General features: G+C 39.1%; 1 protein-coding gene across 1 annotated transcript; it reads right to left on the reverse strand.

The window, feature by feature from the left end:
- Positions 1 to 2,835: 2,835 nt before the first annotated feature.
- LOC107568321 (uncharacterized) lies at positions 2,836 to 6,807 on the reverse strand. The gene is made up of 4 exons (XM_016254275.1): positions 5,664 to 6,807; positions 5,357 to 5,512; positions 3,758 to 3,846; positions 2,836 to 3,354 (listed from the first exon to the last, which is right to left on the reverse strand). The coding sequence occupies exons 1-3, from the start codon at positions 6,492 to 6,494 to the stop codon at positions 3,793 to 3,795; spliced, it is 1,041 nt and encodes a 346-aa protein (XP_016109761.1). The 5' UTR covers positions 6,495 to 6,807; the 3' UTR covers positions 2,836 to 3,354; positions 3,758 to 3,792.
- Between the last annotated feature and the right edge of the window lie 12,604 nt (positions 6,808 to 19,411).

Here is a 19,411-nt window from a genome sequence, read left to right on the forward strand (position 1 = left end):
TGCCTGGGCTGTGAGACTTCATCTATGGCTTTTCTCTTCCCTTTCACAAACCGATCCATCTCCCATTCTAAGTTATGTACTTTGGCTGTTTACTGTTTTATTTATTTTCTTTTTCTGCTGATGGCCCACGCTCGACTTGAAGCAGCGCTGCTAGACTGATGGGTGTGTGTCATCAAAGTACTGCGAGAGCTATAAAAGAGCGTGAATGTCTCCTTATGCTTTCTCTCGCCGTACTTTGATGTCATACACCGATCGATCTTCAATTGAACACCTCTTTACTCTCGCGTATCACGTGACCGCGTGTAATCGCAGCCTCTGCGGTTGAAAAATCGTGATTTTTCATATTGCGATATTATCGCAAATGCAATTAATCATTCAGCCCTACTGTATACTAAGGTCAACAGTTGGCATGGGGAATAACCAGGGAGGAATAGAGGAAATTGATAATGTATTACTGTACTGTAATTGATGTAATACTATATTTCTTGCTTTAGCATCACCTATCCACCCAAAATTTGTAAAATTTGTTTAATTATGTTCCCAGCATTCTTTTAATACACTTTTGACAAGATGTTTTTCATTTTGTCCTTGGAGATTGACCCAGTATGCCATCATTAATTTTAATCTTCTAATTCTGCATTGATGATACCGGAGATGATTTGAATGCCCCACTACAGATTCTCAGGGCATGAGCTTGCAATACATCTAATTCCTTGAGGTTTGATTCTGCTGCTGACATGTAAGCTATACATCCATAGTCAAGAACAGATTTCATGAGTGCCCAATATGTGTTTTGTAGAGATGCTCTACTTGCTCCCCATTCCTGTCCTGATAAACACCGAAGTATTTTGATGACCTTTCCATGTTAATTTTTCATCAAACCAAACCCCAAGAAACCTAACAGCTTCTACTTGCTCCAGTTGTTGCCCATATAGATTCAAAGAAAGGGGTGAGATTTTGTGCCGCCTTGAAAAACAAATAACCTGTGTTTTTCCTACAGATAATTTAAATCCCCATTTATTGGTCCATTTTTCCACTTCATCAATTGCAGCTTGCATTTTTTTATTGACATATTATATATTGCGGCCTCTAATCCACAAAGCCCCATCATCTGCATACAAAGATCTTCCTACGTTTTGTTCAACCTGAGAGAAAATATCATTAATCATTGTTGAATAATAACGGACTACACACGCTACCTTGTGGAGTACCATTCTCCGCCATGTACACTCTGGAATATTCATAACCTACCCTCACTTGTATTTTCCTCCTAAATAAAAAGTCCAAAACCCAATTATATGTTCTAACGTCAATTCCTAATGATTTTAATTTGATCAATAATCCTTTTTTCCAGAGCATATCATACACTTCTCCACATCAAAGAAGACTGCTATTACTACTTCTTTGTTGGTCTGTGCTTTCCTTATGTCTGAGTCAAGGCACAATAGGTCACGGAATGCCAGGAGAAAACAAGGTAGATCCAAATGCAGTAGTTTATTAAAGTAACAAATAATCAGAACAGAACAAAAACTAGACAAAAGGTAATCCAAAACACAGGGAACAGAAAACACGATGTAACCTTGAACAATACTGCAGCAAAGACACAGAGTGAGCATGGTATAAATCAGGGGTGCCCAACCCTGCTCCTGGCGATCGACTGTCCTGCTAAGTTCAGCTCCAACCCTAATCAAACACACCTGAAGCAACTAATTAAGGTCTTCAGGATCACTTAACAATTAAAGGCAGGTGTGTTTGATTAGAGTTGGAGCTAAACTTTGCAGGACAGTCGATCGCCAGGAGCAGGGTTGGGCACCCCTGGTATAAATAGTGATGGGATGACGAGTAAATTACTAACAGGTGATCATGATCAGAACAGAAAGACAAGGCAAAGGACTATGGCAGGGGTGGCGAACGTCGGTCCTGGCGAGCCGCAGCCCTTACCCTCACTTGTATTTTCCTCCTAAATAAAAAGTCCAAAACCCAATTATATGTTCTAACGTCAATTCCTAATGATTTTAATTTGATCAATAATCCTTTTTTCCAGAGCATATCATACACTTCTCCACATCAAAGAAGACTGCTATTACTACTTCTTTGTTGGTCTGTGCTTTCCTTATGTCTGAGTCAAGGCACAATAGGTCACGGAATGCCAGGAGAAAACAAGGTAGATCCAAATGCAGTAGTTTATTAAAGTAACAAATAATCAGAACAGAACAAAAACTAGACAAAAGGTAATCCAAAACACAGGGAACAGAAAACACGATGTAACCTTGAACAATACTGCAGCAAAGACACAGAGTGAGCATGGTATAAATCAGGGGTGCCCAACCCTGCTCCTGGCGATCGACTGTCCTGCTAAGTTCAGCTCCAACCCTAATCAAACACACCTGAAGCAACTAATTAAGGTCCACTCAAAAAAATGAAACCTTGACTTTAATTTTTTTCTTGTCAACAGGTTCCACAAAATTTAATTATGAAAGTTGAAAACAAATATTTCAAGGTTATCCAACTTAATGGGGTTGTTTTAGGGAGAAATAATATTTTTGATTCAAGCCAACTATTATCACTCATTTTTGCTCAACAAGAGACGTTTGAGTTTAACTAAAGTCAGTTATGTTATATGTACTAACAAAATTTGTTTAGAAATTGCATATTACACATTTGTCTATTCAAAGTAAACTAATGATTTTACAACAAAACATTAAATTCAAGCTTAATCAAAATAAAATGCTTTCACCAACTTTAATTTTTACTAGTTAGGTTGAATTAACTTTAGTTTGTCAACAGGTTCCACACAAATTACTTCAGTAAACTCAACATTTGTTAGTTCCTTTATTTCACCAACACAACTGTTTATCAAATTCTGTTTTACAAAAGATAAAAAAAAAGTTAAACATACCCATGAGTGGCAGCATTTAAAGTTGGTTATCTTTACCTAAAAAAACCCCCAAAAAAACCAGCTCTGGACACGCTTTACATGCATGTTACCCAGAACAGTGGCACGTGTCACAAAAACAGAAAAAATATATATAATCTTTCAAGTGTGAATTAAATGGTTTCAAGTGCAAAGCAGGCCTTTATGTCAAATGCCACAAACTTTTAAGTGCTCAATGTTGGTTCACTCATACAGTTTGTTTTTAAGCATCTGTATATGCTTTACATGACAAAACATGTCACCCAGAACAGTGGTGCGTGTCACACAAAGAAAAAAGGTATATAAACTCCCAAGTCGTGAAGCACTTCAACACCCTCAATCACTATTCCAACACCAACTGGAGTGGTGCTGGCATTAATGCTGTAGATGCCAAACACAACTTGCTCAAGGTCCCTCTGGGCAGCACAGCCATCTGAATCCTTTCCACACACAAAAAAGGACAACAATGAAATCACCAGCCAATTACATAATTCCAAAGAGCTCATTTGCATTGCAGTTTTCTCCGTAAATGTTTTAAAATAGTGCTTGATTACTAACTTTTGGTCCAAACTGATTCCTTACAATTTGTACACTCACTGGTCACTTTATTAAGTACACCTGTATGATCTGATGCCATCTAATATAGCAGATCTGCCATAAATTCTACTTTTATAAGATTATAATTTTTCAATTTTTAAGATTAAATTATCAGAAACGTGATTTTGGTCTAGACAAAAATTGCCATTCCTACAAGCCATATCCCACAATGTTAAATGGATATTGTGATATTCTTAAAAGCCCTAGGATACCGTTACTGCTGCAGTAATTGTTAGTATTACCTACCAGATACTCTTTGAAGAGACTGCTTGGATATTCATTTAGATACAAAGTGCCCTGAGGCGGCACTCGCTCTTCTTTTCAACGGTTTCATTCTAAATAGAAAAAAAGCAGCATCAACATACATACTACAAACACACTTCTATAATTATGTGAAATGGGTGAAACTAACTATAATATGTACAATGACCATTTACTTATACAAACATTATCAATGATTATGCAATTAGTCAATTACAGAGTACACTCAAGTAGGGCTGTCACAAGAACTACTTTTTGTTGTGCGATATATTGCACCAAAATATTTTAATTAATTGCGATAAATGAAATTATTGCCATTTTATGCCACTGATTTCATAATGACAGTATAATGATAAAATAGTATAATAATGCAAGTACACTCTTTCAAAGAACATTTTATTCTTAAGAATATTTAGATACTGGAATGAGAAATGTGAACAAATATCTTATCCTAGATAAAAATAAATAAATAAACACCTTTGTTAACAAAAAGTGCACAGTAACAAGAACTAGGACAAAAAGTAACATTAATGGTCAGCAGTTATTTAGTGTTTGGTCAAGCTCATAAATGGGGTCATATTTGAGCTTGACCACAATAATTTCTTTGGCTATATAGCAAGTTACGCTAACTGTGAGTGTGCGCCATTTCACAGTCACGTTTACATTTGCACTGTCGGGAAAAGGCATCTGTATGTCTGCTGTGTTCATACTACACGATGATCGGCGAAAATAGCTCAGACACTACATAGACATCTACTTCACAGTAGAAAGTATCGCAGACAACTCTGTTTGGTCCACAAACTGTGTTTCATAACCAAACGCACGCGAGAAGTGATAAGAAAATAATGCAGGATCACACGTGAGATCAGAGTTCTCGCGAGGGACTGGAAATGTTGCCCTGTGAGAAGTTTGCGATTCAAAATGTTCCCACATTGAAGCTAAAGCTTGTGGCTTGCATTACCTGACACTTTCCTCTCTGTGTGTGTGTGGAGCCGCGCCTGAGCCCTGCCCCCATCTCCGCCACAGAGAGCAGAGGAGATGACAGAGGCAGCACAATGGCATTCATTATGTAAAAATTTGAATAATCTATTTATGATTATAGAAAATTGTCAGTGGCAATATCGCAGCACCAAAAATTATCGCGCTCATTTACATATATCGTGCGATAAGTCAATATTGACCATCACGACAGGCCTACTCTCAAATAGAGAAAAAGAGTGAAAAGGGAAGCTTTTTGGGAAACTGCAGAGTGAATGATCAGTGTGTTGGTGGTACTATGCAATAAGAGTAGTTCTGTTCTTTCTGTTGCTTGTAACTTTGATTGGTCCTTTTGAACGTCAGTACATCAGTTTCCTCAAAATTCTGGTTATTTATCCATAGTGTGTAGTGTAGATACGAAATAGCAATTTGTTTAAAGGGAAAAAATTTGCTGATAATCTCAGAAGCTTTGTAAAATTCAGTCAAAGAAATTTTATATTCATATGGGGTGCATTTGCAGATGTTATTGGTTTCTGACAAATGGCAACACAGACTAGACAAAATGTACTTATTCCTAAATGTGTTCTACAAAGAAGTAAACTATACCTGTGCAGTAGGGGCAAAGGCGAGGTTAATTTTCTTTCCTTTAGATCCACCCATCTTCTTCAGCACTCTGATGAGCTGATCAGCGTGGTGGTCAAATTGTGCAAAAAGCATTGTGACGAGGGGAACAGTGGTAATCCTCAGAAATTCTGCTTCCACCTTTAAATAATGTCCACAAACAACCTGTTATTGGTGTATATTAAAATTTTTGTAAAAAGACCATATGTTAATGTATTTTATAATTCTTTCACACTGTCATTTTATGCATTATATAACATTGATTATGATTGTTTAAAGAAGCAGTTTATACCTCAGGCACAGTGAACAGTCCTGGCCATCTGGTCTTGATCTCTGCAATCATGGGTTTGTCTCGGACTACCTCCTGTCTCTTATACGCAAAGGTCTTGGCCATCCTCTCCTTGATAACTGCATTGTTGTGTCTTTTTTTGACCTCGGACAACAGTGACACTCTTTTGCTTTCAAGGCTTTCCTGGGTCTCTCCAGCAGGATAGGGGGGGGGGCAGAAATTTACTTCTGCCTTTCTGGGTTTTTTAACGTTATAGGCCGGCTGGCACTTATCTGCAGGTTTGTTCTTGAGGGAATTAATGCTCATCTCTGGGCACCCCAAGTTTCTTAGCTTTGTCCTATAGTTGGCCATCTTGTATTTGAGGCTAATTTTCCATCCATAGTAACCACTAGAGGATCCTTGTTCCCTCAAACATGGGTGAGCTTTGATTAAAGCTTCAGCAACAGATTCTATTTCCAAATTTGAAGGATACGCCTTTAACTTAATTATTTGCTCTGCCAGACTTTCCAAGATGTCTGATTTCAGTTTGTGGCTGGGGTTTAGGAGAACTCTGCTTGACATGAAGGCCTGGTTTGCACTTTGAAGTTGCATCTCCACATCATATGGAAACGTAGTTATTTGAAATTCTGTAGGCCACTGTGATCGAGCGGTCGCTGAGTCAGGGGAGGAGAGTATTATTGTATCAGAGGACGAAGATGTGTCTTCACCACTCTGGTTCAAACAGCCTTGACTGACATCTGAAGCATCTGACAATGAGATGACTTTCACTGTACTCTTGTCTTGTATATCACTAATTTGATTAAGGTTAACAAAGTTATCAAAGTCGCTGTCCATGTACTGGAGTCAAATGTCCCCCTCTATATCAAACTGACGTTTGATCTCATTTGAAAGATCCTCCACAGACTTTGGCATGCCCGATTCTATGGTCAGCTTTTCAGCATTATTGGCACCAAAGACAATCCGCAGTTTCACTGGTGCAGCCATCATGCAAATACTTCAAACTAAAAAAAAAAAAAAAAGAATAAAGCCATTGTGTGTATAAAAGGATGAAAATTGGAAAGTCAGCAACTTGTTTGATAAAAACCTGAAACAAATCATAAAGCAAACATGGGCCGTATTCACAAAAGGAAATAGTCTCCCCACAGTAAGCCCTCCTAAATATCATTTGTGTTATAAAATGATCAACTGACGGAAAAAATCCGTCGCAGACTCGCTCCAGTTAACGGAAATCCATCGTAGCGACGGAGAACTTTAATCCATGAACTCTCTCTTACTTTTCTTTTCGCCCAAATAATGGAAATATGCAGCGGACCAACCTGCGCCATGTGGCTAAACTAGCATGCTAACGTCAGCATGTCTAAGACGCTAGAACTCTCTAAAACTAAAGCAAGTCAAAAATAAAGAACATATCTCTTATTACAAAAAAAGATCGATACTGGTGGGAAAACAAATATCCTCCTACCTTTACCAGCAGTTGAAAAGGTAAGACGTCCCTCTGTCAAAACCAATCGAAGAAAAACTTTGCAGGGGGTCACGCAGGTGTGCAGAGTCAAACATCGTTGCGCTCGTGTAGTCGTATGACGCGACTTGCGCTTCTTCTTCTTCTTTGGGGTTTCATGGCAGTTGGCGTCGCACTATACTGCCACCCTCTGGATGTAAGAATTTTTAACTTAACATAAATGGTTTGTGTTTAGACAACGCGTTAGGATTTTGTACTATGGAACGATATTCCGGACAATTTTCAAATAGAATAGCAAATTGTATTTTCAATTGCGTTTTCAATATGTGGACGCATAAATTGTGACATAATCCAAATGCAATTGCAAATCCTGCATTAGCGTTACAGTTAAGTTGAGACATAATTACGTGGACCTTCATAGAAAAAAACATTTCAAGTCAACAAAGACAATTATTATAAGTAAACTGAATATAAATATATTATGTAAAGTGCACAACCTTCCTTGTTCATTTTTTTGAGTGAAGTATGTTATTCTTTCTGTGATCATTCGTGCCATGATTTTGCATAAATGTGAAGTCAAGGCAATTGGTCTGTAACTAGAAGGATCTGATGGGTCTTTCCCTGGTTTAAGAATGGGTACTATTGCTTGTTTCCATACTGAAGGAAGTTGTCCAGTATCCCAAATTTGGTTAAACAGATTTAATATTATTTCTAATGAGTTATCTGTCATGTGTGCCAACATTTTATAACATACCCCATCTTTCCCCCGGAGTAGTCTGTCGAGCACTAAGTATTGCTCTTTTTAACTCAAACATGTTTAATGGTAGGTCTAATGGATTTTCTGACATCTAATTTTTCTTTAAAATATTAGGGTATTCCATTAAGGTTTTATTCCTACTCTGTCTGGCCTCTACTGAAAGATTATCAGAGCTATGAACTTTCAGAAATGTTTGAACTAAAAGTTCAGCCTTTTCTAGGCTGCGAACTGCCATCTTATCTCCATTGTTCATCACTGGCAATTCATAATTTCTTCTGATCCCCCCCATTCTTCTGATCATGCCCCATACATCTGATAGTTGTACTTCTCGTCCAATACTACTGCAATATTGTCTCCAAAATGTACGTTTTTGTATTTTAATTGTTTTCCTTACTATTGCTTGGGCCCTTTTATATTGGATCATAGCCTCCTGAGAATGATGTTTTTTGAGTTGCCTAAATGCTTTATTCCTTGCTTTTATAGCTTCTTTGCGCTCGATATTCCACCAGGGTACACTCTTGGAACATCTAACGCCTGTGCTTTTAGGTATTGTTTCCTCTGCCGATTGAATAATTTCATTAACTAGTTTATTGTTAAAAACATTTATATCCCTCTGATTCTCCTCTCGTAGAGCCACAAATCTTTTCCCACAAATTTCTTTAAAAGCTTCCCAATTTACATTCTCCAGTTTCCATCTAGGAATTACCTTTTCAAAACAAATTTTTATGCCAACTTTAGTCACTATCGGGTAATGGTTGGTCACTCCCTACAGTAGTATCTTTGGACACACTCCATGTGCTGATCCCTGCTATTGAACTAGATATAAATGTCAGGTCAAGTACTGCTTCTGTATTATGAATGTTATTATACCTGGTTCCTTCTCCATTATTAATACATACTAAATATTTATCATCAATAAATTCTTCAATAAGTATGCCATTTGCATCAGTATTATTACTCCCCCACAATGAATTATGTGAACAAAACAGAATATACTATACTGTTTTGTTGTGGTCCCACTACATCTTTTAAAATGCTTTGATTACATTTTTCACATGGATTATAATAATTAATATCTATGTAAACTCTCTCAGTCCATATCTTACTACTAATTGATTCATAATTTGAATTTATTTGTACTACCTTATATTTCATACCATTTTGAATAAATGTTGCTACTCCTCCTCCTCTGCCAAGTTCTCTCTCTCTCATTAACTGTATTATATCCCTTTATAATAAAATCGAATTGTGGGTTTAACCATGTCTCCTGTATACATATTACATTAGGTTTTTCTACTAAATCATCAATATACTTCTTAAACTATTGACCGTTTGCAATTAGACTCCTTGCATTCCACTGTAGAATAATCAGCACCATTAAGATGATCCAGCCCATGTCTGAGAGGATTGTGTTTCTTCATTGAGGGTATCTCTAACTGTTTCCCAGGGCAACCCTTTTACATCTAGAAACTTCTCTGCTGATTTGACAATTATTTTGATCCTTTCATTTCGTCTTTTTGTTTGTGCTGAACAATTGATAATTTCTGCCATAAACAGTACAAAATCATTATTTTTCACTATCAGATTGTCTTCTTTCAACTGATCACATCCTTGACATTTTCCTATTTCTTTGTGCATAATTAAATTTTGTCATTCTCACATTTCCTGAAACCTTATTTGCTGCCTCTGCATAGCTGATTCCCTGAACCTCCTTGATTCTTTGTACTTCAGCCTGCCTCTTACTAACTTCACAGCCACGATACGCTGAGCTATGTTCCCCTCCACAATTACAACATTTCAACTTTGCACCCTCATCACATTTGCTATACTCGTGTTCTTCACTACATTTACCACATCTTTGCTTTCCCTTGCACACCGCCGCCACATGTCCAAATCTCTGACATTTGAAACCTCTAAGTGGAGGAGGCATGTATAAGCCTCACATTGCAACACATGTATCCAATGTATATCTTTCCAGGGAGAGCTTCCTCATCAAAAGTGATAACAAAGGTGCTATCACTTACACTTCCGTTCCTATTTGTTTTTAGACGTTTGACTTCACTTACATTTGTTATATTTTCTTTCACGTCTTCTACCAATATGTTTACCGGGATTCCTGTGACAACCCCTTTTACGAATTTCTTGCCATTAGCCATAGAGCATTCCACTCTCTTTTCATTTATCTTGTTCATTCTGATTACTTTCCCTTGCTGTTTTGCATCCTTACAAATAATCAGCAATTATCAATTTCTTAGAATTCTAGCACTCTTTATTTCACCAATTTCCTTATTTAGCGTTTTTGTCAACCGTATTGGATTCATACCTTCAAACGAGTCTCCTTCATGCATTAGTTTGGCAAACACTAAATATTCATCTCTCTTAGTTTCTATAGTTGATCCCCTGTCAGACTCACTTCCATCCGATTTACTCTGTCGTTTCTTTTTCCGTTCATTATTCCTAACCGTATCCCATTTTTCATAACTCCCGCCACCTACTTCCATCTCTTCTAATTCATTTCCTGAACCGTCACTTCCCTCTGCACACTCCTGTCCATTCACAGTCCAATTGTTGCCAACCGCCTTGGGAGCCAATCGTCTCGCCATCCACCGAGCGCCTTCCGAAAGCCGGTCCTCTCTGGCCTTGTAACCTCGTGATTAGCTGCTGTTCGCACAACACTAGGCTTGTTTGAGATGAGCAAAATCGAGTGGGGGTTCAATCTTCAACTGGCTGGCAGGAGCTGCCACTGACAGGTCATGTGACCTGCCAGTGGCTGGTGGCAGCTGCCAGTCTGATTCTGGCAGCTGCCAGTGGCTGGTGGCCGAGTTACGTTCGACTTCCTCTGATGTCATGCTGACCTGTGCAAAAAACTCTCGTGACGGCGAGGCGGCTGTGTCGGATTGTGCAGTCGAGCGCAGTTGCTCTCCACGGACTGCGCTGACCAAAAGCATGATGGGAAACGACTGACTGACGACACAGATTAATGCTCATTGGTTCAGACAACCGTGATGCTGTGTTCTCGTCTAAAATGTTTTATTTTTTTTTTATCTTGTTCCATGTGATTATGTATTTAAATTATGCATGAATGTTCCCAAACACGATGACAGTGCGATCTCTGTGTGAGATATGTGATTGTTGTTATATCATGTTTATTAGCAACACAGCATGTACGTGAGAATAACGCGATATCTGCCTTTGATCTCGTAGGTATCTTTTCACTTCTAGAGGTCAGAACTGTCCGTCTTGCCCGCGCTTATTTCACTCCTCCCCTCACTGCAGCCGCCTACTCTCGCCTTCATTTCAGGCAAGGCAAGGTGCATCTCAAACAACTCTCCCCTTGTCCAAATACCCACACTTGCGGTCTTGGCCACTTGAGAGCGCGTGCGCACGACAGGAAGTAAGTGCGCAAGACTGTCCCAGGTCTTAAAAATACCAAAGCGCAGTGCCCTTAATGCACACTAAACCCACACTATCTCAAATACTCTTCCAGAGTGACAGTGACGGAAGAGACTGCAAAAGTTCACGAAACCTGCATCGAGTCACTTGAGAAACAGTGTGCACACCTGGAGGCCAAATGTGAAAAACTTAAGGAAAAAACCTGTGACTTAGAGTCAAGATCTCGACGACAAAACATTCAAATTGTCAGTATAAAAGGCGGCACTGAAAATGGTAAACCTACTGAGTTTGACACAAAGCTTCTGGCCAATATGCTGGGCGAGGAGAACTTTGACCGTCCAATTCAGATCGACAGGGCACACCGTTCGCCACAACCACTAAGAGATGGCCGTTCTTGGGCAATTATTGCCCGAATCCATCACTACCAAGTGAAAGAACAAATTTTGCGACTGGCAAGATCGAAACCTCTGCAATACGATGGCAAAGCGATACGTATTGTTGACATCTTGAAACAGAGACAGAAGTTCGACAACATACGAAAGAAATGCTGGGAGCATGAAGTGAGATGCGGATTTCGTTTTCCTTCCAAGTTCATCGTGACCGTGAAGGATAAAGAAACGAAGACCTTTGACTCACCCAAGGTTGCTGAAGCATATCTAAGAAGCGCGGTGGAGAACTGGTGAAATGTTGAAAACGCTACGTTGGACAACGGAGTCAAAAAAGACTTATATAATATATAGTGTGTATATAATTATCTTTGATATATTGGAAAGACTGCAAGGTATAATTTTTGTTGTATTTTGTAAGATGAGTGGGGGGCTGTACTAACGGAAGAATGTCAGGTGGCATCGAGGGTGTGTTAAAAGATGCAAATGTTTTTTTTCTGGGGTGAGCATCCATAATATTCGCATGGGATGCAGTTTTGGGGGGGATGGGGGGAGGGAGCGGGTGTCGGTTCCGATTTACAAGGTTCGTAATGTTCAAGTTCATGGGAAGGTTACCTTTTTTGAGTTTGAGTTGAAAGGTTTAATGAGGTGCGAAGGTTTTTTATATATTTTTTTACATACTGAGTAACGGAGTGAAGGTTCTCGGTGGCGGCACACTGAATTTATTAAAGGGGTCATATGATGCGATTTCAAGTTTTCCTTTCTCTTTGGAGTGTTACAAGCTGATTGTGCATAGATAAGATCCCTGAAGTTGGAACGTACGTGGACTTAACAGCAGGGTGCGAACTACGGGGGAGCTAGGGGGAGCTCGGCTCACCTTAATAAGACATGGGCTCCCCTGAAAACGTGATTTGTGAAATTTTGGGGGGTCTCAAAAAATATTGACAATGTGTTATTTTGACGTGCAATTTCAGTTTTGTGTAATGTGATCATCGTGGATTATTATGTGTAAAATTGCAAAATTATCATTCATTCATGCATGACGGCGATTTAAACCTAATTCCTTCAATAAAGATAACTATACATGCTATTCTTGTCATGAGCATCAAGGTGTGGGGGCACTGCGGTGCAAATTCCACTCATGTTTAGATCATGTTAACTCAAAGATTCGTAGAAAAAATATAAACGCTGGACCTGCTTGTTGCGCTCGCAAGACCGCCTGCAGTTAATCTGTGTGACGTCACTTCCTGTTTGTTGCTGCCGTATGTTTTGAGTTTGAGCAAATTCTTTGTCGTCAAATTTTTTATCTTAAAATCAATTTTATACACCATTTTCGTTTCTATAACGTGTGAATATATCCCCTATCGTATTCTACAACAAAAACAATCCGAGCGCCTTGTTATCACTAGTTCTATTTTTGACTCCCCTAGTCCGCTATTATTATTAAGCATGAGCGTGCAACTTGTTCAGCGCTTGCCTGAGGTTGTCACAGTTATGTATAATGACATAAAAATACATTTTAAAAAATCACATATAGAATATCACAGGATTAGCATAGTTTTCTTGTCTTTTTTCTTTTCTTTCCGTCTTTTCCGTGGGAACTTTAGTACAGTGGTCCAGATGATGCCAGGTTGTGTTTTCCCCCACTTTGACTGCTGCTGGAGTAGCTCTCACCACTTCGTAGGGTCCCTTTTCTCCTGGGCTCATTCCATTTTCTTTTTTCCTGTAAATAGATAGCTCTATGTATGGCAGTTAATTTCTTCATATATGATCGAAGTTCCATTTGTAATTGCTCTAGAGGCGGTCCTTTGTAGGAACCTCTACCATATAGCACAGCATAGGTCGACCCGTAAGCATTTCATGCGGTGTTAAGTACGTGCTCCTGTTAGTTTGCATGCGATAGCTCATTAGTGTAAGAGGTAATGCATCAATCCAATTAAGTTTAGTACTTTCACATATTTAGTTAATTTTGGCCTTAATATTTCCATTAACCCTTTCGACGCACCCTTGTGCCTGTTATATTCTTAATTGTTGCAATACTTGTTTTACAGTTTTTAGTATAAATGCCGACCCATTATCTGAACTTATTTCTGATGGTATTCCAAATCTAGGAATTAGTTCTCTTGTTATAAATTTAATTACTGTTCCTGCTCCCAGATCTGCTGATGGTACTGCCTCCACCCACCTGCTAAATCTGTCTATGATCACAAGCATGTATCTTTTCCCTTGTACTCACTTTATCTTATCCACATAGTCCATTACCAAATGCTTAAAGGCCCTTCTGGTACTGGTATATGGCCTATTGGTGTCGCTATCCTTTTCCTTACATTGTATTTGGCACAAACTTTACATGTGGACAACAATTAATCCACTATTGCATATAAATAAGGAGACCAATATCCTTGCTTTTTAATTTTTCTTATCACTTCACCCCTTGCGCAATGGTCCAAACCATGCGCATCTTTTGCGCATGGTTTTTTAGCTCCCCTTTAGTGCCACATTGATTCTTCATAAGGGCCTGCTTGTTCTTGTATTTGAATTATATCCTTTAATTGAGGTTGAGGTTCGATAAGTACTATAGGTGCTAATACTGCTACTTGACACCCTGAAGCTTTTTTAGCTTCTATATTTGCTGCATTGTTTCCCTTAATATCATTAATAACATAATCATTTCCCTTCTTGTGTGCCTGACATTTGATTATTGCTAGTCTTTTTGGTAGCATCATAGCAGAGATTAATTGCCCTATTTGTTCTATTTTTTCTTTGCTTATTTCTATTTTTATTTATTTATTTTCTTTCTGAATTATACATCATTGTGCAATGAAATTCTGATTTTTGATAGCTGTGATTCAGGAATTTGTACTTCAATATACTTTACCAACTTATTGACTGTCTGTCTCACATCTTGTTCTATCTGTCCTGTCCAATAGATATTAGCTTTTGGCTCTGTAACCACCATTTGTGTTTCTGTTCCTATTGCTTCGACATATATTTCTTCTGGAGAACACCAAATTTGTAGCCCTAATTTACATATTTCATCTCTTCCTAACACATTGATAGGAGTTTGATTTGATACCAGAATGGGCATTGTTATAATATGATTTTTTGTTTGTAGACACACTGGATCTGTCATTGGAATTTATTGCATTTTTCCAGAGAATTCTATTGTCTTTGTAAATTTTTTCAGACATGGGGAGATGTGAGGCATATTTTAAATTTAAACAGTTATAGGCAAAACCTTTGTCTAGCAACATAGGTGTGGTTTTTCCTTCTATATTAATTTGCATAATAGGCTCTTGATCAGGTTTCGTTGTTAAAATTGGAAGCTGACTTACCCCTATAGGATTCTCTGGGCACCCCTTTAGCCTGGATTGGGACCTCCCCAAGGGTTTACTGGGCCCTGTGAAGTACCTCGGTTAGGCTGTTGCCAGCTCTCCCCCCTTCCACCCTTTGGGTACTGTTGCCATGGATAGGTGGGACAGTCATTTTTATTATGTCCGGGCTGTCCACATACCCAGCACACACCTGGAGGACCAGTATAAGGTTTGCCTCTTCCTCTCTGGCCTCTCTATTGTTTTTTGTCTCCATTGAGTTACTTTTCGCTGTAGCTGTTAAAAAGGCCCGCTGCAAATGAACTTTTATTTTGAAATGTTCTGGCGAAAGACGAGAAAGACGAGAGAGGACCAGGCCTGGATTTTATTTTGTGTTTTGGTTTTGTTTGTGCGCGACAGTCGTCAGTGAGGGGCTGTCGCGCTGTTTTGAGTTTATTTTATTATTAAAGTTTGTTTAAGTGTTCGCCGGTTCCAGCCTCCTTCTTCCCGATCTACAAACTTTGTTACAACCAGATCTTGATTCAATCTTTATTGATATTATTTTCCTAATCACATTCACACTGCTCGTCCCTTTATTCAGACAGGGTTCATGCTTTCATTCATTTTCCCTTTTATAGGGCTAAAGCATTCATATTTTTTCCCTTTATCTATAGGGCTAATCATTTATTCATCCCTCTCGGGTGCGTCACGAGCTGCGTCCATCCACGCCAAGCCACATTTAAGTGATGGACCAAGAGGGTGTGCAGCTCTTAACCACCCAATACAGAATTTCTTTATTTTCTCATACATTCACCATCACTCATACGGACATTCACACGGACACAGACACAGTTTCAGTCTCATACAACAAAACACTACACTCTTCCTCGAGTGACCTGCAGTGCTCTCGTTCTTGTACTGACAATTTCTCCCTTAACTCAGTAAAAAATCAGTGCCCAGCAGGAATTTCTGCCTACCTGTGCAGCCCTTTGAGCCTCATTACACCTTTTTCTTTCTCAAAGCGGTATCCGTAGGTCTTTTCGCGCTATCCTTTATTATATCCGCTTCATTGCTGATTGCTGCCCTTTTAGGCTCAATCCACAATAAATACAGACCATTACACGTAATGTATTTCTGCCTACACCATCTAGCTTCAATTTAGGTTACCTATCAAGAACTTCCTAATATTAAACCAAATATGTGCATGCAGTTATTTCTTCTGACATCAAAACCCCTTTTATTTTATTTTATTTTAGTTATTTATTTATTTTTTAATTCTGGCAGAGCAGATTTTAAGTGTCCTTACCATCAAGAGCAGACCAGCAAACAACCCAAACAAATTATATAATCAAAATTGCTTACCTATTCAGTGGCCACCGTGTTTGCATTGTCTGTCTTAGCCAGCCCATCGTCTGCTGCTCATCTTAGGAACCACACTCAGTCTTGGGTTTTGATGCCAGGAGATACACTTTATTACATCATCAATGATAATAAATAATAAAGTGGAGATGATCTCTGCAGCGAAACATCTCTAGAATGATCATCTTGTCTTCTTTTTATACTGTTCTGACTTTAAGGCTTGGGGTATACAGTGGGTACGGAAAGTATTCAGACCCCCTTAAATTTTTCACTCTTTGTTATATTGCAGCCATTTGCTAAAATCATTTAAGTTAATTTTTTGAACAATTCATCTTTTAACCAATAAAAATCTACCACATGATCATCGGAGACTCCATCGTCCGGCACGTCCGTGCTACGTTAGCTGAAGGTAAAGTGCACACACACTGTTTCCCTGGTGCTTGTGTTCTTGATGTTTCTGCGCAGATACCCGCGATCCTGAAGGGCGACGAGAGCACCGGAGCAGTCGTGCTTCACGCGGATATGACTAGTAAGTCAAATCTCAAATAACTGCACTGATGATTTGTGTTCTACCCGCTTAAATGATAGAAGTATTTGTGCTGTCCAATCTATAAAGACTGTGTCTGTTCCCCGAATAGTGAGGTCAAAATATAAATTTAATGCAGGATCTAGAAAAAATCTGATCGTGATTAAACCAGAACAATTTAAAATAAATGAACAAAAACCATTTTTAAAGTTTGGGCTCCTAAATATTAGATCACTCTCACCCAAAGCAGTTATTGTAAATTAAATGATCACAGATAATCGTTTTGATGTACTCTGCTTGACTGAAACCTGGCTAAAACCTAATGATTATATTGGTCTAAATGAGTCTACACCACCAAGCTACTGTTATAAGCATGAGCCCCGTCAGATTGGTCGTGGCGGCGGTGTTGCAACAATATATAGTGAAATTCTCAATGTTACTCAGAAGACAGGATACAGGCTTAACTCATTTGAAATACTAATGCTTAATGTTACACTGTCAGATATGCAAAAGAAATCTATCGTATCTCTTGCTCTGGCTACTGTGTATAGACCACCAGGGCCGTATACAGATTTCCTAAAAGAATTTGCAGATTTCCTCTCAGACCTATTGATTACTGTTGATAAAGCGCTAATTGTCGGAGATTTTAATATTCACATTGATAATACAAATGATGCATTAGGACTTGCGTTTACTGACCTAATAAACTCTTTTGGAGTCAAGCAAAACATCACCGGGCCCACTCATCGTTTTAATCATACGCTAGATTTAATTATATCGCATGGAATTGATCTTACTGATATAGATATCATACCTCAAAGGCCGCCTCCGGTCTTCGAGATCTCCACCCGGAACCGCTTCGCTCCCCTCCGCGAGACGGAACGCGACGCTGTGATCATCGGAGACTCCATCGTCCGGCACGTCCGTGCTACGTTAGCTGAAGGTAAGGTGCACACTCACTGTTTCCCTGGTGCTCGTGTTCTCGATGTTTCTGCGCAGATACCCGCGATCCTGAAGGGTGATGAGAGCCCCGGAGCGGTCGTGCTTCACGCGGGGGCTAACGACACCAAGCTGCGGCAGACGGAGACGCTGAAGAGGGACTTCAGGAGCCTGATCGAGACGGTGCGCCGCACATCGCCCGCGATGACGATCATCGTGTCAGGACCGCTTCCCACGTATCGACGAGGACACGAAAAGTTCAGTAGGCTTTTTGCTTTAAATGAATGGTTATTGTCATGGTGTAAAGAACAGAAACTGCTCTTTGTTAATAACTGGAATCTTTTCTGGGAGCGTCCTAGGCTGTTTCGCGCTGATGGTCTGCATCCCAGCAGAGTCTGGGTGGAGCTCATGTCGGACAACATCTCCAGGACGCTGCGCTCCTGGAGAGTCAAATCTCAAATAACTGCCCTGATGACTTGTTTTCTACTCGCTTAAATGATAGAAGTACTTGTGCTGTCCAGTCTATCAAGACTGTGTCTGTTCCCCGAATAGTGAGGTCAAAATATAAATTTAATGCAGGATCTAGAAAAAATCTGATCGTGATTAAACCAGAACAATTTAAAATAAATGAACAAAAACCATTTTTAAAGTTTGGGCTCCTAAACATTAGATCACTCTTACCCAAAGCAGTTATTGTAAATGAAATGATCACAGATAATCGTTTTGATGTACTCTGCTTGACTGAAACCTGGCTAAAGCCTAATGATTATATTGGTCTAAATGAGTCTACACCACCAAGCTACTGTTATAAGCATGAGCCCCGTCAGATTGGTCGTGGCGGCGGTGTTGCAACAATATATAGTGAAATTCTCAATGTTACTCAGAAGACAGGATACAGGTTTAACTCATTCGAAATACTAATGCTTAATGTTACACTGTCAGATATGCAAAAGAAATGTATTGTATCTCTTGCTCTGGCTACTGTGTATAGACCGCCAGGGCCGTATACAGATTTCCTAAAAGAATTTGCAGATTTCCTCTCAGACCTATTGGTTACTGTCGATAAAGCGCTAATTGTCGGAGATTTTAACATTCACGTTGATAATACAAATGATGCATTAGGACTTGCGTTTACTGACCTAATAAACTCTTTTGGAGTCAAGCAAAACGTCATCGTTCACTCATCGTTTTAATCATACGCTATATTTAATTATATCGCATGGAATTGATCTGACTGATATAGATATCCTACCTCAAAGTGATGATGTTACTGACCATTTCCTTGTATCGTGCATGCTGAGTATTACTGATATTAACTATATGGCTCCGCGTTATCATCCGGGCAGAACTATTGTTCCAGCCACCAAAGACAGATTCACAAATAACCTGCCTGATTTATCTCAACTGCTCTGTGTACCAATAAGTACACATGAACTAGACGAAATAACTAGCAACATGGGCACTATCTTCTCTAATACATTAGAAGCTGTTGCCACCATCAAATTAAAAAAGGCTAGAGAAAAATGTACTGCGCCATGGTACAACAGTAATACCCATTCTCTCAAGAAAAAAACTCGTAGTCTTGAGCGCAAATGGAGAAAAACTAACTTGGAAGTTTTTA

This window comes from Sinocyclocheilus grahami, unplaced genomic scaffold (assembly GCF_001515645.1).
Source record: "Sinocyclocheilus grahami isolate Dianchi unplaced genomic scaffold, SAMN03320097.WGS_v1.1 scaffold1234.1, whole genome shotgun sequence".
NCBI lineage: Eukaryota > Metazoa > Chordata > Actinopteri > Cypriniformes > Cyprinidae > Sinocyclocheilus > Sinocyclocheilus grahami.